Here is a 23,790-nt window from a genome sequence, read left to right as displayed (position 1 = left end):
ATGTGATCAATCCGCCAAGTTTTCCTTCAAATACCTGTATTAAATCGACAAAAACCCGTAATGATAATTTACGCAATGAACGCAAAAAAATCTAATTGGCGATGACTTTGTATCATTATATATTTATGTGATTTTTAAGATCCATAGTGACCTTACGCAATTAAATCGATCCTTGAAGAGTGCTGAACATCATTTATGTAAAAAACATTAAAAAGGCTGAAAAACATAAATGCAAAGTAACTAATTTCTCAAATTATAATAATTGTCAGGGTTAAGAATCGTATGGCGTTTGTGGAAACTGGTAGGCATTTTTATTCAAATTGCCGGAATTAACTTCAATGACAACAAAATAGCATAAATAAAATATCGAATGCAAAAAGTCAATTAAAAATTGTAATTAGTTTCATTCAGTTTTATAATCGTCGTGGTTGAATGGTAATGACTTAAGAACATTGTTATTCTATAAGAATTCCCTAAATGACCAATTTTGTTTGCTCGAGAATATCAGCTGGTTATTACTTAATTATAAACACTTATTTCTATTGGAATTTGATGACAGGTTTAATGTATTTTGCCTAAGCTTGTCGGAAAATTCGCTCAGCTAAAAAGTTGTGAGATCCAGGATCTGACAAAGTTAGGAAATTTAACTTTTGCCTGGAAGTTTTATGACGTAAAATTTTCTATTGACTTTTAGCAGTACTAGACTACTTAGCAGTACTTAGTTTTGCAATTAATGGTGTTCGGTAATTCCAGGATTTGCCTTATGTTCGTAATATTGCCATGGTTGAATGATTGTTTAAAATTTTAATTAAATTGCTGTTAGCTTTGTTTAGTACAATTGGACGAATAAGCCGGATCTATTACATGGGAAACTTTACTTATTATTTTGGGTGTTGATCAGCGTCTATATTTAAACTACTTTGGATTATATTTATATTAATTAATTAATATTAATACCTAGGTTTTAGGTTCATATTTTGATATATGAGAAATAAATTATTAAATCCTCTCACGTTGTAACAGACACATTTAATTAACATTTTAGGTACGTAAAAATTCGCTTTGTCTCTAATTTCCTTTCACTAAGTGTTCACGTGCTGGTCATATTTCACCACAATCACGTTTAAGTAACATTTATTTTTACTTATTTCAGATAGACACTTACTTACTTATAATGTATTGCTTAATTTTCTACAAGCGTTTAAGGCGTTACTGAATTGATGTCATCATATTTAGTCGCCATTCAGTAGAAATTCACTACCTGATACGCAAACTTTGTGTTTTTATTCTCCAAAAGTAATGATGGCTTCCATACAACAATTTTATATTAAAACGCCATTTCAATCAATTTTTATTTCTAATTTCCAATTGCTCTCCATTTATTTGACGGAATACATTTGCTTCATACTTAAAAGTTCGAATATGAAAGTTAATGGTAATAAAACATAATTAATTTTGTAGAATTTATATTTAAATTGTAGCCTTTTAGAAACCATTACGCTATTTTATGGTGAACACATTATAATGTATTGTGACGTATCGGAAGACACCGTTGAAAGTATTCACATAAAGCGAATGAGATGGCAAAAATCGAAACATTAAATTCGTATTAAAGTATTGCGATCTGTTGCGTTAGACATGAGTTTTGCATGAAAAAGAATCCGTTTACAAATCGCCATTAGGTTGTGAAAAACTAGAGTTAATAGTGCATAAAGAGAAGAAAAAGATTGCAAAAATCGGATGTTTTCAAGTGGAATACAGTGAGGTAAAAGTAACAGGTCATTAGTAAAAGTTCCAGTCATTATTTGAATGTTTAACGTGGTTAAGATGTTTGGCGTCTTTCATTACCTTGTACATTTACCCCATTTTCCTACTTGGTGATCTTCCAACGAACTAATTGACTAGGCGCGTTGAAAGAAATTTTCTATTATTTCCACATCGTATTTGGTCTTGTAGCTTGAAGAAAATCTTATTTTAATTTTAACGTTTTTTTTCCTTTATTAAACAACTCTTTGAATGTTTAGCATTGTTCAAATTTTTCAGTTAATTCATCCACTAAGAAAAATATTTGTTAATTAAAATATTACATAGTAGAGCTATTTTAAAGCACTGTTGATGTGTCATAGAGCACTGGCCCTGAATAATTTGCATACAATATTTATTATCGTTTATTTCAGAAGGTGGAATTTTAAATTGACTGTTTCTAGTTATGATAAATATGAATTGTCTCGGATAAATGCAAACAATGAAAATGTTATATAATTGTTTTTTCAAACTCCTGTTAACATGCATTATCAGTTCTTCAGAAACTGTTATTTAAATCTACCTACCTAATTGCAAATACAAAATTGTAATTGGAAATAATTTCTGCTTTATATGGAAACAGTTTCTTATCGACTGTACAGTATCGTGAAATAAATAGTACAAAAACAATATAACCATGCCGTTGATTAGTTACTGATTTTTGCGTTCCAAATAATAAATGTGGGTTTACCAGCAGGTTTGGTTTAAAATATGCAAAAATCTGTGCCACTCCCTGTTTTTTCTTTCACTCTTCAGTTCTAGATGTATTGATATTTCATCCGGCTAGTTTTTTTGCGCGAGTTATATCGCCATATTTACTTTACTCCAAAAGGGATTGGCAAACCGGTGATTAGACAGGTCGACTCCAAATCGCCTTGGGGTGGCGTTAATTTATTAATTCATGATCATTTATATGTAAGTGTATTAGATATCGTAATTTATTAGCACTTCAATGACTTGGTCAATGAGAGAGCAAATTTTGTAGATAATTAAAAGGTGAAACTTTCTTTAACACCATCAATACTTTGTGTTCACTGTTGTAGACTTTCATGCACTGTCGTAAGACGTGACTATCCCTTAATTAAACAAAGCACATTAAAACTCAACCTCTTTATTTTTAATTAAAATGTAATGTTTTGCATTCTTAGTTATGCCATTGTGATTATTGCTGTATGAAATTGACCATTACAAAGCTGCTGCAACGTCTCAACAAAGAAGGTTTTTGAACTTGATAAGAATTTACAGAAAATATTTGTTTCGATAAAACGTTATCAGTTTTCTTTAGACACGAAATCAATAGCCAATACAACAATAGCAGGAGATTTATACAGCTAGGGATACTTAATAAATTAATGCCGAATTTCGTCCTGATTGTTACTGCTGAAGTAGTAATTAAAATTATTTCGGCCCTTCTAGTATTCCGTTCAGTTTTATGAGTTTCGTAAAGAATTTTGATGAAAAATCATCTTTATGAAATTATTTAGCAAATATAGAATAGTATTTTTAGTCGCTCTAGCCTTCGACTTCTTATGTTCCTATTATGTTCCTATTATTAATTTTTTGTTCGCGTGATGGGGTAACATAATTTCTGTGATTAATTTAATGAGGTATCGGTTATAAATAATTTAGCAGTTTTGTCTACTTTTAGACCCAAAACCGAAGGACAGTTATTTAAAAATTGCGTATTACATAAGTTATAATTTTCTACCGATATGTTCTACATCTTGTTGTATAACCTTGTCTTGTTACTTCATCTCGAATATATAAGATGTTTTTATATAGCAAAACAATCGATAGACATATTAATTATATATTTCGTTACTTAAGCGCAGATTACGCAGCGTTAGAAAAATCTGGCAACTTGTTCGACAAAAAAAATTCTTTAAAGCGAAATGAAGCGGAAAACTTAGAAAGACACATTTTTTCTTTCTTATTATGAATAATATCGTTGCTGTGCAAGAGCTCTCAAGGCAGCTAGGTAAATATTTATTAAATCGATCAATCACCTTGCAATCCAATACATTCAAAAATAGTTTAAGGTTAAGATCAAGGTAATTGTTAGGTAAGACATGCGTTTATTGATGGGATTTTCCAGCAATTGTTATTTAATTCCGTGGAATTATCTTTTCTTATAAGCAATTTTCTTAAGTGTGGGAATATTAAAATATCGTATTTATAGCACTGTACTTACAAAGTAAACTTTTCTACAATTTTTGATGGAGATTAAAAGAGTTGGTCTTGTAGAATTACAATTGAGGTGTTTGAAAAATTGAGTAAAATACTTTCCTTGCATGGGTGCATGCTCGAAGGTGAAAGCGTTTCTGCACTTTAATAATTGTCTCTTTATGTAATATTTGGTGTAGAAATGACTTGAAGGTATTTCTTCATGTTGGGTTTTTCACATATTTGTAACTTTGATATATCTGTATTTTTGTGCATATTCGAGTTGTATCTGGGAAGTAATTAACTATTTACGTTTTAATAAAATTAATTTTTACATTAACGAGATTTAATTGACAAAATGGAATATCCTTGTCAATTTGCCATTTTACCACTGACTTTTTAAGCAATTTATTGATCCAGTTATTTCTTATTTTAAGTTGGGATCAGTACAACAATATTCTCTAAAAGTGCGTTCTAAAATGAGCGTTTCAATAAATTTGCACATACTTTGCAACGTATTATAATCCATGGAGAATTAGAAAGTTTGTGTTCTGTGTCAGTCTTAGGTGATTTTAAAGCTTGACACGCATTTTCGTTATGTGATCTGATAACTAATGGAAAAACGGCTTATAACTCGCGCCTACTATTTCATTTGCCAATTGCAGTGCAACCTTTAATGGGATTGTACTTAAGTGTGAAAATACAAAAAAAACCAAAAAATTACAAACTACTTACAAAAATGTACACGTATTCGTTATAATTAAACACTTGGGTGTATAATGTAAAGCTCAAAAAAACTATAAAATCTACTCTAGGAACAGATTCAATTGTTTATCTAAAACTTGATCTAAATTAGATGCTTTCAACAAGAGTTTAATTAGTTTAAAGAGGAATTTTCTGTTTAAGACAACATGCGCATTGATTCAAGATAGATTAGGTATTTAGAGTTGCTTTTTAATTTATTTCACATCTTGTCACAAAATACTCAATGGAAATTTCGAGTTTTTTTTCATGATATTATGGCGCAATTTTTAGCAATCGAGTAATTTTTTTAGATGGTTCAAAAGTAACGAATGTGAGAGAGTAATTATTATTGATTATTCACCTTTGTGTCCAGCATAAAGCAATTTCGGCAAACTGTCACTAGATTCCCCGTTTTTAAGCATTACCAAGCTTTCGAATCTAAGAAGCCGCATCCATTATGACACAAGTTTCACAGCGCAAATGCTCAGCAAAGACCGCTTTCACACATACGTACATTCAATCGCTGTGACTACGTTATCAAATAGTAATACTTTTTCAGGTTTTACATTTTGCAGTAAAATCAATTCTATTGAATGTGAGCGAAAAACTGGAACATTTCTCCGACAAAAAATCAATGTTACGCCACTGAAAATCACTTTGAATTGCAGAGAAATGCAGATGAATGCAATGCAGTTCTTTGCCCCATAATTTCAACGTTCATATAGGTATTTTAAACATTACGGTGACTTGTTGCTTGCTTGGTGATGGTCGTTGAGAAGGTTTATCTTTTTTTTCAATCAGGTTTTTCAGCTAAATATGGACACTAAGAAATTGCAGTTCTGCAGGCCATATGAGCGAGTCTTAAAATAAACCATTTAGTGCAGATTGAAAGCGTAATTGATTCTTATCTTTTGCTACTGGATTTTTTGCTTTCCGCATTCTTTTCAATAGAATATTGCCATAAATTAAACACATAAAATTATCATTACTGATATTTTATATTTTTATCACTTAGCGCTAACTATTAAAATGTGATTTAATGATAATCATTTTATTATTTTAAATTAACACAGTTTTTTATATAATAATTCCGCAATGCTTATCCATGTGTGGTCCTGGTTATGTTTTGTTCATCGTGTCAACAAACTGTGAGGTAATCGAAATTGCACCCGCATATTGATTGATTTAATTGAAGCGACTGCTATTTGAATTATTATTAATGTTCGTTATTATTTAATGGCATTGCATAATTTTGGAGAGTTTCAAGCCATCAATAGATAAAGTTCATTCGTATATTATACACCTTTGGTCTATGTGTAGAAGTTCAGTAAGCCAGGAATGACACAAAATTTATTGTCAACTAACTTATATTTGAAGCTTTTTTGACTTATTTACTCCATAGAAATTTTTTTTTTTTCTGCTTTTGTACCACTTTTTACGAAGGTCAAGTCATTTAACTTTCATGTTCTGAATTTAAAAAGAAATTTTAAAAATTTCTCAATGCTTTTTATTTTTTAATTTTCTAAAAAGTAATCACAGTGTATGCAAATTCTTGTTCAATGAGTGCGCTCTTAATGCGTGCTCCTATTGACATACACAAATTGATACAAATAAGTTTAAAGTATGGTTGTTAATGAGTTTTGATATTTCGTAGTTAGAAGTGGTTGCTTGTAAACAATACATTACATTTTCTTATTTCTTGCGATTTATCAACCATGGTGATTTTAAGCCCAATTAGTGTGTATCATGGATTTCAATTCTTGTACATCAATTAGTGAGTCAGTAATAAAATTGTCTCCCACTTGGCCTTATCAAGGGTACAAAATCAAGCAAAATAGTTTATTTATTGATATCGTAATATTCCATAAGTACAACATAAAACAAATAGCGCAGAAAATTTGATATACGTATTTTAACATAAACAACCAATTGCCTATCCAAAGGTTGAATTTAAATCAGCTTCTAAGCAGATTATACTTTAATGCTGACTGTTTGCCCCTTATTTGCAAGTTATTTTATACATTCCAATAACTACTAATACATTAAACTTTAAAGCTATTTCTTCATACGGCTGAAAATGATTTTCCATATTGTATTATTGCTGCCGTCGTCTGATACAGAATGATAATTAAAAGTATCAGATTGTCATTCATATATTTAAATTGCAAACATTCAATCGTTGAACTTTGCCCTAACAAAATCACTTAATTGTTTGCAAGTGTGTTTTGGAATTGCGAACAAAAGAAATTCAACAAACTATCACTAATAATAGCGAGGTCGATAGTTGATCGATCGCTCCTTACCGAGCTGGATTAAATCGGTTTTAGGTAAGCGGGTTATTAATAAGCAAGTAATGTACAGGTAATGCACAACATCCACATTATCTCTGTTTGGGACTGTTGAAAGGTGTCTAGTTGAATTCTGTGTTTGGTGCCATCACCATATATTATCTGAGTAGACAGATTGAATAAATACAGATAGAAAATTAACATCTGCTATTTAAATGTAATCATAATGCAATTGTCAGTAGACGCAACGATATAAATTATTGAGAAAATTAAATAAAAGCGATATCCAGTTGCATTTAAATTGACGTTCACGAACAATTGTCATCTGAAATATATTAGTTTAGGCTAGACTTTTCTGATTAGAACAAGTTTGTGTTAGATTCGTTATACGCAATGTCTACACAACGCAATCTAATTTGATTTATTCTCTCTATACACCAGGATCATACGTAAAATAACTAGAAATCAGTGATATTTATTGAGAGATATGTATATATAAACAAACATAAACTAAAATGTAATCGTAATAATTGCATTATTAGTAGGGTCGGAAAAGATGGTATCTATTGTTTCTTATTTCAAAACAAAAACAAGTTTTCTAAGAAAAGAGGCAAACCATAATTATAACACATGTTCAAAGATGTCTTTTGCATGCTGCAACACAACAGCTTTACATTCAATTCACTATTGAAGGTAAGGTCAGTCCCGATTTCAACTAACGTTTTTAGAATAATTCTGTTCATAAATTGCAACCAGTGCATAAATTAAGTTAAACTAGACTTTAAAGCAATTGCAAAGGTGCCCATTAGAGAAATGGAACATTATGATAACTTTAACGTCATAACTTCGTAAGTATGCGTTTTTGCGCGAATAGTTGGCACATCACTGCACCATTCTGAGGAAACGATGAAGGAAGATTGTAAAAATCTAAATAAAAATTAACTTGTTGTCGCTTTAAATAACGCTAACTTAGCAATAGTGAGATTTGTCCTTGCTTGAACATTTATTGACCGTATAATCTACTTTTAAAGCTGTCTGTATCTCTATAATAATCCCCTTAAAGTGAAAGGGTCGACGAATAACAAAACAAGCCATAAGTAAACAAGCATGAAGTTATTTTAATTCACTATTTAGTTAGGGTTACTAGAACTGGTTTTTACAATAATACAATTTAGATAACAGAATCGTTAGAACACGTTTACAACCTAATTATGCATCATGTTTCAGTCATGTCAATTGTGAAATATCCTTATTGCTGTTTATTGTAATTCTTCAATTGAAAAGTATGACGAATAGTTGATAATAAAGTGTGTCACTATAATTAGCAAATTAATGTTCACACTTTTCATTATGGTTGCGGTTTGCATTTGTAGAAAGGTGATGGAAAAATGGCCACAATAATATAATGATTTGTGAAATTCAGCGTTGATGTTAAAGTCAATAAATAAATCGAACGACAGTTCAAATAATTTTAAGTATTGAAGCATCCTTTCATTAATTATTTTGATATTGAAATCGAGGCTGTGACCTAAACGTTAAAACTTTAAAATCCATTAGATATGTTCAAAATTTCCGTTAATTATCCCGTTTGCATATTCTTAAGGATTTTCTCCGCTTAGATGGACCGCGCAACACGAGTACATGTTTATATGTACACCTTAATTATTTGATCATAAAATTTTATTCTTTACTTACAGATATTGAATGTTGCGGGAAATATCCGTAAACTTAAGCTGCAGGTGTCAATTTCTCAAAAATCAATGTCCAATAAACACAACGTTCACTTGACATCAACAGCCACACAATCGTCTAGTTCTTGTATTCCGCGGTACGAACTATGCCTATCTATGTGGGCACTCAAGATTTAAAACAGACCTCGATTTGCTGCTGCCTACCAAACAACATGATTGAAAATTACTTCCAATAGGTAAAATTCCTTTCCACGATCTTTACTGGTTGCTTGAATAATTCTATTCATTTATCCGCTCACTTTGGACGCCAATGTATTACTGAATTGACATTGCTTACGCTTTCGACAATCGGACTTTCTTCGATTTTCATAAATGACTGACCCCTCACTAAAAAAAAGTTTTTACAAACATTATTCTGTTTCTACTAGCCATTAAGAACCGATTGGATAATTTTTTATAAGCTTTCTACAACTGCCGATTTAATTTGTTGAATGTAATTGGGAATAAAGCATTACTAGGGTTTTGTAATAATAATTGTTTTTGCAGTGGTTATTATTCTTGTTTTTCACCGTGGCTAAATTTTTTCTTATTTCTTATTACTTAGTACTGAAATTGTAGAGAATAGACCAATAGAATAGACCCATTTAGAACTCTAGAACTAGAAGTTAATTGAAGCATTAATGCATTAAATTTGCTTAAATTAGTATTATGAAACGTAAAAGTAAGCAAAGCTCGGTCACAAGTAGATTCAAATGCTAAACGGATTTGTTTTGCAGAGCTGTATGGACTTGCTTTCAGTTTTCAACTATATCCTATTTGCACCTATTATGAATGCCCATTTCAATTCCTTTTACCATAGTAAAATAATAATTAGCCACATTTTATTGTAAAAGCTGAGTGCGAGTCAAGGTCCATTATTTAATTTGATATGAACGATTCGATACAGTAAAAAGGATTTCTGGTTATAATTGCTAGACAATTACCCATATTATTTGGAATTAATCCTATTTTAGTTCCCTTGTTCAGTATAGTTATTTTATGAGAGTTCAATGGCGCAGCTCAATTCATAATTCATTGATCCAGCCATGTGAAATATGGAAAACTGGATTATTTCTTTTGTTTATTATTTAGCATCAAACTTTTTCAAATGCTTCTGTTTTCCGTTGGTTTCATTATCTATTCACAATTTATATCGGGAAACCTTTTAAATCTAGGCTCTAATCAATCTATGGCTAGCCGACAGCATTGCGGTAAACTTTGAAATGCAACATAATACGCGATTCGACAATGTTTAGAACATTAAACATTTATTTTATTATTATTTAAAAACCCATGTGGCGATGGAATAAGAAAAATATCTAGAAAAATACAATTTGAGAGCGTTATATAAAACTCGATAATAAATCTAAATACTTACTTGACAATGAAAAATATTTTTCAAACAATTATCTTGTTTATTTTAAAATAACCACTTGCAAGGTAAAAGTTGTATATTTCACAAGAACGACTGTCGCACAAAGCATAGATGATCTTCATTGATTGGAAAAATTCGTGAGTTTCAAGGGATAGATTTTTGTCAAGGGACTGAATTTTAGTGCTCTAAGAATCTGGAAATTTGCAGCTGTTCAGTTCAAGAGTTTTGGAACTGCTTAAAGAAAGCTGTAGATGGATCAATGTAATGACATTACTTTGCGATCGAGGAAGTTACATTAAGCAAAGCAAAGCGTAATGAATTTTGCAATCTTATTTTAATGTTGTGTACAAAATCCTGTCTGATTAACGCGAATTAAGTTTGTACAGCCAGTGCTGCAGTGGCGGCGCCAGCTTTATTTTCCGTTTGGGCGAAAGCCGGCGGAAATTTTTCAAGATGGGCAGGAGATATTTATACATACTTTTAATTGTAAGAGTTGGTTAAACAGATATATAATATATCCGTTTAACAAAATGTTTTGTTTTCTTCTTTTTTAAGTTATTTTTATTTAGCATACAAGAGTTGCAAAGATTCATTTTTAGTAAGCACTTATAACTACATGTTTATGTGAAACAAGGAGCTAACAGAGTTTGACAATACCTTGAGTGTCCCAACATGAATTTACAATACAAATATTATACGAGATTTTATCTACTTTCGTAGAATAACGAAATAAATATTGCCAAAATATAGTTCACAACTGTGAACATTTTTTTAAACGTTATTATGTTGGAAACAAATGCTGAATGAAATTTGCTACAAGACTAGTATTATAATAAAAAATATTATAAACAAATCTATTTTTTTAATTGAATGATTCCTTTTACTAAACGAAAGTGGATTTAAAATATTTAAATTAGCGAATAAAATTGGAAACAGTGAATAAAACTTTAATAAGGTAGTAAAATAATTCAATAACGAAATAGTTATTCACGCAGAACATTACAAGAGGCATTCTTCTATTATTATGCTTAGCAGCAAACGAATCTATAATTAACTCGCAATCTACTGTTTTGCAATATCTTTTTCAACATACAAAATGCCCATGTCAGTAAGCCTATACTGACTCATAGCGCCGCCACTGCAGTACTGTAAATAATACGTTCTGTTTTAATTTCATTAACTCATCTGTACCTACTTAGAGACAAAGACATTTATGTCTAATTTGATGCCAATTGCATTGCGACACTTGAAAATAACAGCTAAGCAAATAATTATCTAAAGATAACAAAAATAAAAATTTACAAAAAATTATGATCGGAGGATTAAAAAATGATGTGGCAAAACATCGGTAAACACGGTATTTAATTATTTATGACTTAAACTGATCAGTTCATATTGACTGGAGAGTTTGTTGCGATTTGTAATATCGCAATATTTAATCCTTCCTTAAGTGAAACCAAAACAAACCTTAATAATTGGCCGGAATTAGGCGGATTTTGGAACAATAAAATTTTATCCAGATTAACTTGCAGTTGTTTATATAGAATACGATTTTGATTCGCGTAAAATTTTGCCATTCAAAAACACTTTCATTCGTTTATTAGTGTGGCGAAAATCTTTAATGTTTCTAAAAAGACTAAAAACATCTTGGGTTTCATGATTGCTATTATAGTAGTTTAGGTTTAAGATATACTTTCTCAATACCTTTAACCATACTGTATATTTTTGGCAAAGTTAACCTTCTACGCTTTTAGTTGTCCACGTATTGAATATCCAAAGTGCGAAATTAATGTTTGTAACAGTCGTTCCAACCGTTCAATTAAATTGATATAAACTATAATTAAAATGTTTATACATTCATACGTAGACTAAAGGTTTATGGTATTACGAGCTGCATACTGGGTGGGCATGGGATATAAATAAAACAAAGGTAGTGTACTATGACGAAATTATTATTTTCAGGATTTTCTCTTGTCTATTTGCCTTAAAATTTTCTTTTCAGAATGTACAGGGTTATGGTACATGGTACAGGGTCCGGACGTTTGCGCCTAAACCGTTTGATTTTTAAATATTATATATTTTATGAATTGGCAGACGCCTACCGGGCGCAGATTTAAAAAAAATATATATTTTTTTTAATCTGCAGGGTTCACTAAAGCCCTAAAAGTATCAAAGTATCAGTTGTGTTTTTTTTAATGAAATATTTTAATTTTAGTGAAATTAATTTTATAAAATATATATTATTTCTGGATCTATTTTGCAAAAAAGGTAAAGACTTAGCTATTAACATCCTAATACCATTCGATAGGTAATTAAAAATTGCATTCCCTGGTAACTTAAGAAATATGGGGTTGTATTTAAATTAATCAAGTTAAGTTATAGCCACTTAAAGTTCTTATTTGATTAGTTTAAATTTGTGTGTGACACCCTGTATAACATGGTAACTTTCTGATTATTGGGATATGACATATTATTTCTTGTTACGCTTCACTGCAAATTACGCTTACATAACTAAAATAATTCGAAAGTATTTGACACATGAATATTAAAGTAGATTTTTGGTAGATTGGTAAAATGCGGATTATTTGAAAAACCTCATGATTGAAGAATTATAAACATTACTGAAACAAACACTTATTTTGCTCAGAGAATCCAAAAATTCAATATATAGAGAATTTCATTTAAAAACACAACTTTGAGACTTTTAGGACTTTTGGGACACCCTGTATATTACAAAAATATTTTTTAAATGTGCGCCCGGTAGGCGTCTGCCAATTCAGAAAATAATTATTTTTAAAAATCAAACCGTTTAGCCGCAAACTTCTGTGCCGTATAGCCTAAATAACCCTGTATACCCTATTGCTACGAATTTTGTTTAATTTGGCACTCATATGTATAATTTTATATGTATACTGTATAATACTAACTGTGACAAGCTTCTTTTCAACAGACCAATTTAAAACCTTAAAAATATCAACTTAAATGGTTGCAATTATTTTTAGAAAGCAATGAAACTATGACTTGAAACTCAAAGTATTTTGTTTAAGTAGTGTTTTATTACGTACTTTAATTTCAACGAAAATCGACGCTTTTGAAAGTCCTTGTTTCAATATTTCACAGATTTTTCAATATTTTCTTCAAACTACTGTGACTATCGTGAGTAATATTCCTTTTTTAAATTTTTTCTTGGAAATTTTGTCCGGAACAATTTACAATGATGAAATATCCGTATTAGTCCAAAACTAATTTTTCCGTAGAAAGTGTGTTGATATTTTGTAATGTAAGATGATAATCATAATCTTGCGATCATTCGCAGAATTGAAAGTTTTTAAATATATGTGTATGCTCGAAAAATAACTATCGGTAATTGGCAGAAAAACAGTTAAACACATTTTACAATTCTACAGTTAATTAAAAATATGCAATTTACATTAGTAGCAGAATGAATTAGTTGTCTAATTACGTAATGATTTGATGTTTTACTGGTTTAGAACCTATTTACTCATGTGTTTAATTCGTTGCGAAGCAATATTCCAAAATGCTCACCAACCTTGAACAATTCATTTAAACAAATAGATGAATGGAAACAATAAGGGAAAACACAATATTATAAATATCAATAGGCAAGTAAACATCAAATTTTTTTAAATAAAATCTTATTTACATGCGTAAAAGTTGTGGTCAAAGAATGACAATTTTTACTTAATTATGTTTTAGTTTAAGATAATTCCATTTCTCAGGATCGCTGTAACAGAGTAGTTCAAATATTTACCCATTTTCTATCATTAAAACCTAATTAAAAACGAATTATATTAAATCTGGTATTTCTGATATCACAACAAAAATAAAGTGACAGTTTAAAAATAGTTTACTGATGTAAATAGTAATTTTTTTATTTCGTGCTTCGGTCGTTTCGGTTTAGAAGATTTCCGTGCGTTTGAAGTTGCTAAACTGAAAATGTTGCTTCAAATAATACCTATCGGAAAAAATTGGACTCATCACTCGCAGTGCGGTATTAAAACCTATTTTATTCGATAGTATTAGACTAATTTATGATTGTTCTTTGATTTGCAAGGTGTTCATGGGAAAAACGAGTGACAAAGTACTATTATAAATGAAGCTTACCGTGTATTTTAGGCACTTTCAATTTCACTCACTTGTAATAAACCAATAATCCAAACCCTTCTAATACCAATCCGAATTTGGAGTAGACTTAATTATTATTCAGTCATCGCGATTTGTGTTGTTCGCTGTCCGTATTCAACTACCGATTTTTTCCAGAGTGATCATGATAAATAGCATTATGGATGCATGATGAGGTCAAAAGTGTATCAATTATCATTTGTCTAGAGATTTGGTGAGCTTTCGAACTGGTCCATTAACAGAAACATATTTGAAGGCGATTTTTCCGATTGTTTTGGGCTGAGAAGTTTTATGCGTTCGATAAGAATCAATTTTTTTGCTCAACATTAATTTTAACCACGTCAAATCAGTAATTGTGTGCGGCAAACGTTCTCACGAATCACAAATATCGTGGGTTTATTCCCAATTGTTCACAATTAACATGGTTCCTATTGCTCGTGTGTTTGGCAACCTGTGTCTAATAGCTATTGTTTCCCTTTTTACCTACAAAACTCGTTTACAGTGCATTTCTCACTGTAACGTTGCGACTAGGCAGTTTGTTAAATAAACGGCGACCAAAGATATTAATTTGATATTGCATAAAGCAATATATTTGAAATAAACTATGGGTTTTTTGTACTTTCCAAACTTAATTTAACTTGTTTAAAAAATATAATTTAATAGAGATTTAACTACTCTAGCTAGATTGTTAGCTGTACTGAATGCTGTACTAAATAATAGAATCTTAAATAACTTTTAAAAATTTATTGGGAATTTCAGCTAAACAATCGTTTTTTATCAAAAAGTAAATTGTTAAGTTCGATTCCTCATTTTTTTCAAGATTTATAAACATTAACACAGTTAACACAGTTAAAACGGTAAAAAGTTGCAAATGTACACTTGGTTAATTCGTTATGAAATGATATGTATAAAGAATATATAGAATATATATAAAGGTTCCATTATGTTTTCACCAATATTTCATTTTTAACTTTTAAATTTCGGATCTAGAACAAACTCTTTAATCTAAAGAGACTACAAGACAGGGCGAGTATATAAACTCGTACATTTTTAATTTAGATAACATATAAATTACTGTGATTTGTTTACATACCTACCTATATTTTTTATTATACATTCTTTCAATGATTTACGTACTGCCTTTTTCATTTACTTATTCATCATGTACGAAATAATTATACCAAACTAGAAAATTAACATCTGAGGCAGTCAATCGTTTGAATGGGCCAAAGCAGAAGAACATAGCATTTCCACATTCAAGTAAACATTAGTGGATTCTAAATTATCTAATTCTGCCTAAATAATTTTAATTAATGTTCCATTTTTAAAATGCGGTAGCATGCAGTTTTTACTTGTTTTGCTTTTTTATATATTCTTTGTGAATTGATTGTTTCTTCTGTTGAATTTATTATAGTCCATTTTTTGAATTTCTTCGATTACTGAATATTACACTTTGGAAAAACCTTACATGAGGGTCAACTTTTTGTTTAAACATCGACAGATAAAAAGTTAATTCTTTTGAAAAATATCGAAATTATATTAATAAAGAATGAATTATAATTAATAAAAGCAGTAAAGTACACACTATCTTATTTAACGAAATTCAAGTGACCGTAATGGTCTGTGTGATAAAGAAAAACAGTAAAAATGCAAAATTACATTTATCGTTTTTAAGAATCGAAATTCAAGTAAATGAAAAGCTGGTGAAAATATAGGAGAGCATTATACGCCGCGTCAAATGGTTATATCACTTATATGTGACAATCAGATTTAATTATTAAGAAATTCAAAAAATTATTATTCTCTTCGAAAAATTAATCCTAATCGTCTGCCTTTTCGAATTTAGCCTGGTTGTGCGTAAATCGTGCTGATTGTCTCGTCAGTTTTTTTTATTTTCACAACTTTCTATTAAGAAGCAAATTCTTTTACAACACGCGTTTGATATTTGACCAAAAAATGCCTATTAACTGCAACTTTTTCATATTAACTGCAGTCCTCTATGCATTGATTCAATTACATGCAAAATAAACCATTTTCGGGCTATTTCTGTTCTTCAAATGATAATAAAACTTTTACCTGCACTGATTGATTTATATGAACTTTTGTCAAATTATCTAATTGGACAGATCTTGAATTAAAATAAGTTGACATGAAAATGTTGTTAAATGAAATATTTGTGAAAGCCTGCTTACCTAAAACGGAATGGAACACGTAATCGACCCCTGCAGTGTACTCTGCAGCCTAAGCACTCTTCTCCAGCTTTTTCCTCTTTGGGCACCGGGACTTGGAGAACTTTTCGTTCAAAGGGTCCCAAAGCTCACCACGTATTTCCAACTCACAACCACTTTCGACAACCACGTCGGTTTCCAGATCTAGACCCGCTTGAGGACCCAGTTTGTGATTAAAAAAATCCGAAAATGATTGACTCGCGCGCGATTTAAATTTGATATCGTTTGCTAATTGAAGGGTACCGTTTGCAGCTATGTGATTGGTATGTGTGTGTGTCTCTCTCTTGGCAAAAGTACTCGTATGTACCACGAGCAGTCGTTGGACGTGTACTGAGAGAGTGGTGGCTCAGTCCTGCAAGAGGAGCTTTTAGGCGATCGGTTCACGTGCTGCAGAAGGTGACGTTAAAGGAAAGCTCTTAACGGGAGATCAGGAGCTTTCAGGATGATCCGAGGAAGATAAAAATTGACTACGTTTGTTCAGGCTTGTTTACCGTACGACCAATGTTAGATCACGTGATTCAGACTACCAAACATTAACTAGAGTGATTGGGATCATGGTTTTTTAAGATTTATTAAGCCCAGGTGATTTGCGTTGATTGATTGACGCAAAATTTCCATTTATGTCACAATCAAAGTCTTTGTGGTTGCCTTCGAGTATATGCAAAATTTCAAAATACCCTTTGTTCCTGAGAGGAACAACTTGAGCCGTATTTTTACAGAAGCATTGTGATTGTGGCGTTTGTTCTATTAGGTGGTAGCTATTATTTATTTAAATGTTCTTTGATGATTAGCTTAGAACGGAAGGGTATTTTTGTTATCAGGATTCCGAATTATGAGGACCATCTTATATTTTCCTTGTTATTCTACTTTTGCTCTCATTATGCCTTGTACACGAGTATCAACTTCTACTGTAATAGCATTCATTTATCAAACATCCTAAGGAATTTGCTGCTTATTTAACCAACGGATGTTTTCCATATTTATTCGAGTTTTAAGCTAAGCTACGCTAGATTATTCAGAATAAAACTATTTCTTGAAAGGACGTTCTTCGACAACTTCGGATCCATATCCACTTCCACTTTGATACATACTCCATAAACTTTGATCAAATGAAATGATATGTCAAATTTGTATTTGGAGATTTCGCCTAAAAATGTTTTATTAGCTCGTCGCTTTTAAAACATTTTTTTAAACAACGTCATTCGGCATACAGTAGCATAGTAGTTAGTCAAAATTGTTGTTGGTGGTTAAAGGTAATGTAATATTATAGTCAAATTATTCGCTATATTTTGTTTAGGAATTTTGCTTTCGAAACATAATTATGTGCGTATTATCAAAATTGCAATGAGATACAACTGAATTCGTTCTACTAAAGCGCTTCAGATTTTCTGGTTATTTTGTCTGGTTAAAATTGTCTTAATCTTGAATACACATTTAAAAATTTGTGATCCTCGAGCAGATGCTTTTGAGCCACCATTACAATTTTATTACCAAAATGTGTCCCAAAAATTATTATTATTGCGGATAACTTAAACAAATTGAATGTTATTGAACTTTTCCGGCAGAATTATTTAACTCTAGACGAATTAATTATCATTTTTATTATTATCATATTATAAACCCTTTTTTATCGTGTCTTTCAGATTCTCAAAATAAATTCTGTGAATTGAATTTATATGATTGATTCATTGATAGTTTGATGGAGCAGAAATTCTTTAAGGAAATCTGAGGAAATTATTAAATTAAATTAATTATTTAATTAAATACTTGATTAACTAATTACTTACCCAAGCATTAAATTAATAATTCCTTTAAAAAGTAAACAATATAATTACAATTAATTTTCTTAAACATATATTTTTCGACGTAGCGGTATATTTCTTGAAATGGGGAGAATATTATTTTTATATATTTATCTTGTAAGCATTCATGCAAAATAAGGCTACTTCCGCCGAAAAACAACATTTTTAAATCGCAAAAAGTTGTTATGAAACATTTTTAATTTGGACTTTTCAGTTTAAATCACCAAATTCGCATTTCAACTTTCATTTTTTGAAATAATATAACCTTAATGAAATCAATTTTCTTGGAAAATTAAAAATTATTATAAAGTGATTGATTGCCAAATTATATGTAAATAAACCGTAGAATTCAATAACTATCGCCTCTGTCTTTCACAGCATTTTTACAAATAGTTTCTTTTTGTTCCACAAAATGAAGATGTTAACCTTATAGAAGAAAAGTTTTAAGTGAGATATTAAATAAGCGATGCTGATTATGTGATTTAAAAATTTTCTTGATTACATTACTTTGTTGAATGCCTTAACTCAGGATTATTTATATCACGTATATAATAAAATAAGGACTGGAAAGTTTTTATGTCCGAAACTGATATAAAATATGGGATGGAGAAGTGATTTCCAGAAAGCATTTTTTAACATGCAAATTTTTAAATATATCTGCCTGTTGGATGATTTCGATTTTGCGTCACGGTTGTGATTTTATTTACCTTCCAATTACAGACTTTACAAAAAGTAGATTGTTAATACCGCTTAATTCGCGCTAAGCTTAGACTTTATGGGGCAATTTTGGGTGATGTATTGATGGAATTATTACTTAATACAAATAAAAAGTTCGGATTAAAATTCTTGATTTTTTTCACACGCCAGCATTCGATTTATTCCTGTTTGCATCAATGCCGCTTTTCAGCTAGTATTAGGATAGTTAAAAAGTAAAAAAACTTTTCTCTGCCATAAAGTGTTTTTGCAGGTTTGGTTTCGAAGTATAGTTTTCATAAATTTTTCTATTTAAACGGGTGTTCTCTAATATAATGTCGGTTATAGATTGCAAATTGTAAAAGCGACATGTATCAATTCGAAATAGAAAAATGTTATCTTTGCATTATTAAGAAGAACCCTTTTGAATTCTGAACTAGTGGTTTATATTTTTTTTACGTTTTTTAAGAGTTTTTGCGAATTGAGTACCAAACACAGATAATAAACTATGACTTTAAAAAAAGAGTTGGAATTATTACTTTCCGATAAAGTAATTATCTCTAAATGTTGAAGATCAGTTAGCAGATATACTCTTGCACGTTCTTTACACATTTCTCTGTCAATTTTCGAAACAGCTTAATAATTCCTAATTAGTCGATAGTGGATATGGTAGGTACACACTCGTGCCAAGGTTGATCATACATCATATGGTTAAGCCTATATTAATTAAATAAATAAATACTCAACTTTTTCTTCTTCAACTGTGATAAAAACTTCTTGTTTTCCTGAAGTGTTACACTAAATTTACATTCATGCGTACTAAACTTTAGTTATTGAAATCTGTTATGGGGATATATTCTGAGTTTCCACTCAAAAATCTACTACTGTCTCAAAAAGAAAATGGAATACTGACAAACTATCAGAGGAAACGACCAACAAAAGTTACATTCAGTGCTTGAAGAGTCAGTTGAAACTTGCGGACGAGAGGGAAGACATAGACAGAAACCATCAACAAGGCAATATCAAAAGCGGCTGATAACATACTAGGAAAACAGCCCAAAAATAAACACGATACATGGGTCGATGAAGAATCCAAGAAGGTCTTAGAGAAAAGAAACCGTGCAAGACAAAATGTGCTACAAAGAGGAACGGATGAAAATACAAGACTGTATGGGGAACTAAGAAAAAGAGCCAGAAAATTAATGAGAACAAAGAAAGGACGGCACCAGCAACGAATACTGGAAGAAATGCAAAGATATATCAACCATAACCGGTCTAGAAAGTTCTATATAGACATTTCAACCACAAAATAAACTTTAGACCTAGATCGGAAACCATACTTAAGAAGGAAAATGGAAGCAGTACTTTGACAAACTTTTAAACAGAGATCAACATTAGATCAACAAAGTGAACAGACTACAGCGGCGCACCAAACTGAAGAACCGCCGGTAGAAAAACCCACATACGAAGAAACACTCAAAAGTTGACAAACCTCCAGGAATAGACAACATACCAGCAGAGCTGCTTAATTATAGAGGAGAAGCACTGCAAAGCCAACTACATAGACTTATATGGAATCAGGAGAAAATACCAGATTAGTGGAATGAAAACCTTCCTTATCCATAAAAAGGGAGACAGAGCAAATTGTGGTAACTAGAGAGAGATATCCTTAATCAACACGGCATATAAGATCTTTGCAAACATACTTCTGGAACGCCTTAAACCCATCGTAGCCTTAAACCCAAGGCTTGGTGGCCAAGGCTACCAGACCTGGGAATTCCCAAGAAGCTAATTAGGCTGACAGGTGTATGTATCAACGGCTCCAGAAGTAGAGTAAAAGTTGAGGTGAAATACTGTCAGATTCGTTTGAGGTATATAATGGCTTAAAGCAGGGACATTCTCTCTCTCCTATATTATTCAATATARCCTTGGAAAACGCCATAAGAGAGGCGGAATTAACCACGGAGGTCTTTGGTATTGATGGCCCAAGGGTTCTCCTAGCTTTTGCCGACGACATTGACRTAGTTKAAGACACTGTAATAATGGTAAAGGAGTTGAAAGTCAGGCGGAAGTAATTTGGTTTAAAACGAACGAAACGTTACAATAGGAGAGTACAATTTCGACAAGTTTTGCCACCTGGGGGCCACCTCTAAAAGAGTTTATCTCCAGCAAGAATCTATCCCGAAGATCAAAAATTTAAGTCATACGACCAGTAGTCATGTACAGGAGAGGACAATTACTAAGGAAAACGAGCGCCAGCTGAAGTGCTTTGATCAAAAAAATTTGCGTAAAATCTTTGGACTACACAAAGACCCAAACACAGAACAGTTCCGTCCAAGAACAAACAACGGACTGACTGAGATCTACGAGGAGCCAGCTGTTATCAGAGTAATTAAGTCCGGGCGGCTGAGACGCGCTGGACATAGATAAAGACAAATATGGGCTGAGATGGGCTGGACATGGACACCGTCAACCGGGCTCTCGATTGATCAAAATGGTTAGGGAACAGAACCCGCAAGGGCGAATATCTCTGGGGAGTATGAGATGGAGAGACTACATCGTTGCAGACCTGAGAGCTATGGGAATAGCGTACGATCCTGAATTGATGCAAGGTGGAGCATGATCGTGCAGTCAGTCAAGACCCATCAAGGTCTAGAGCAGCAGAGAAGAAAAAGAAGAAGATATATTCTGGACAATTTAGGAATGTACGAAGAAATTAACAAGCTTTTAATAAACCTCATTAGTTGATCTTATTAAATGAGACTGAGACCTGCACAGCTCAATATGGGTTTAAGACGCCCGATTCTTAATGGTAATAATAGCATCTGTGATTATCTTTACTCAGTCTTCTACAACTTTCGGAATAGACTTGACCCTGAGAGGATAATAAAATTAAGTACATATTGGAATTTTACATAATTTATAAGTATCAGTTTGTTCAATGCCTACACCGCTAATTACAGCAATTAAATTTGATACAATTGTAAGACAAACGTATGAATTCAAGTTATTGTATTCTATCGATACTTTTACAGAACATTACAGGGGATCGTGAGCTGTAAAATTACAGCTGAATCTTTTTAATATGCGCATTTTTTTTGCCGTTATAGTATTTGTTAAATTCTGTAAAATACTCTTCATTTTATAACTTTTCTTTAGAAAGCTTAACAGATTGTTAATTGGGAATGGTTATAGAACTAAGTGAAAATTCATTTAGAGCTATAATAGTCCAGCAAATAGTGAAATGCAATGAGTCTCGATATACGCAGGATTTCCGAAACGCACGTTTTGTAGACATGGAAATATTCACTTGCGAAATATCTTCAAAGTCATTTTTCTGAAGCTGAATGATGTAGATTAAGAAAACAAATTTTAATAAGGCTCTCAAATTTTGAAATTGGTTAATTTATTGTCGTTCAAGTTTTACTAATATTATCATGATTTACCCGCATATTTACAGTCAAAAATAAACATGATAACTATAAGTGCAAACACAATAGCCGACTGCAAGGAACTTTTAGAACACTCCAAAAGCAAATATTTGAAGTGTTGATTTTGCATAAATACGTACAAGAATTTTAAATATTGGAAACAAGAAGATTTGCCAAGGACAGTGAAGGTATCCGATTTCTGAGCAAATATTGCAATATTATTTTACATATAACACAAAAAAGAAACCGGAAGTATTTAGTAGTAAATAAATTTGCTGTCGTAAATGCTATTGAAAATTCAGCTGCCTTTGTCTGGAAGTGTTTCTGGCATCTTCTGTGCTGAAGTCAAGCACTAAAATGATCATTAATTAGTTAAAGACCAAAATTAACGCTGACTGTTTCAGTATGACTCTGACCTCCCAGATACTTTGCGCAAATAGAAATTTATTATTTTTCAGAAGAACAGAAAACCATGTTTAACTGGTATTGACTGGAAATATCTACACTGCAGTCAATTAGTGTACGACTACGAATTTGTGTTGATTATGATTTTTCTTCAGTCTACGTAATTTTTATACATGCGTTTCATTCGATTGAAAATTACAAGCTTTGAAAAATCGCAGAAATATATATATACATTTATCATACTTTCGGAGATTACTCGAAAAGTCATCATGTGTTCATAATTGATATTTACTTATTACATGCTTTACTTTCATGCCATTATACAAAGAATAAATATTGGAACGGTTTAGTAGCAGCGTCAAAAATCAGGCGGTTGGCCAATCCACTACATAACTTCATCAGTTAAAATTGGTAAAAATTATAAACAACATTGACAAATTAGCTATAATTTTAAAAAACGTGCCTACTAACCTCGCGACTCGATTTTTCCTCTTTTGCATTAATGTTTTCACTACTTTTTCGCCAGCGGAAAAATAATCGCTTTAGAGCCACCGAGAGAAAACAATTCACTTTATTCATGTCATTGAAAGTCCAATTTCGTTAGTGGTAATTGGAAAAATTAGATCAACTATAACATGGCTTCATGCACTATACCAAATCCGTACATACCGAATTTCCGTACATACTAAAGTTAAAAATTTAACACTAATAAAAACGCATTACTTACTGATATGTATACGAGGCATTTTAATAAAATTCAACAGTTTGCATTAGTTACAGGCTTAAGTTTAACACAGTGGTTCTTATCGAAGCTGATGATTTGCTTTTTCTTTGCTGATAGTTTCAGTTAATTAAAATCGTACATTGTAAATGACAGCGTTTAACATTCTCACTGCCAATTTAATTTATTTTATTATATATATGTATTTTTATTAGGCTTAAATATTGACAAAAGTACTTTTTATATTATATTGTTCCAAATAAT

At 31.3% G+C, this 23,790-nt stretch overlaps 1 protein-coding gene across 2 annotated transcripts in view; it reads right to left on the bottom strand.

Annotated features, from left to right (window-relative positions):
• Positions 1 to 23,399, bottom strand: part of LOC109547004 (UNC93-like protein) — a 124,499-nt gene extending 101,100 nt beyond the window's left edge. Inside the window, exon 1 of one of the 2 annotated variants that reach the window (XM_048669211.1) lies at positions 23,277 to 23,399. In XM_048669211.1, coding sequence (XP_048525168.1) covers positions 23,277 to 23,384 — 108 coding nt within the window. In that variant the 5' untranslated portion in view covers positions 23,385 to 23,399. Of the gene's footprint in view, positions 1 to 16,438; positions 16,826 to 23,276 lie in introns of those variants that run through there. The other variant, XM_048669212.1, reaches the window with a different exon arrangement.
• Positions 23,400 to 23,790: the final 391 nt, after the last annotated feature.

Source organism: Dendroctonus ponderosae, unplaced genomic scaffold (assembly GCF_020466585.1).
Source record: "Dendroctonus ponderosae isolate FM_Combo_2020 unplaced genomic scaffold, Dpon_F_20191213v2 Dpon_F_20191213_8, whole genome shotgun sequence".
Classification (NCBI taxonomy): domain Eukaryota; kingdom Metazoa; phylum Arthropoda; class Insecta; order Coleoptera; family Curculionidae; genus Dendroctonus; species Dendroctonus ponderosae.
This window is presented reverse-complemented; position numbering and strand designations above follow the sequence as displayed.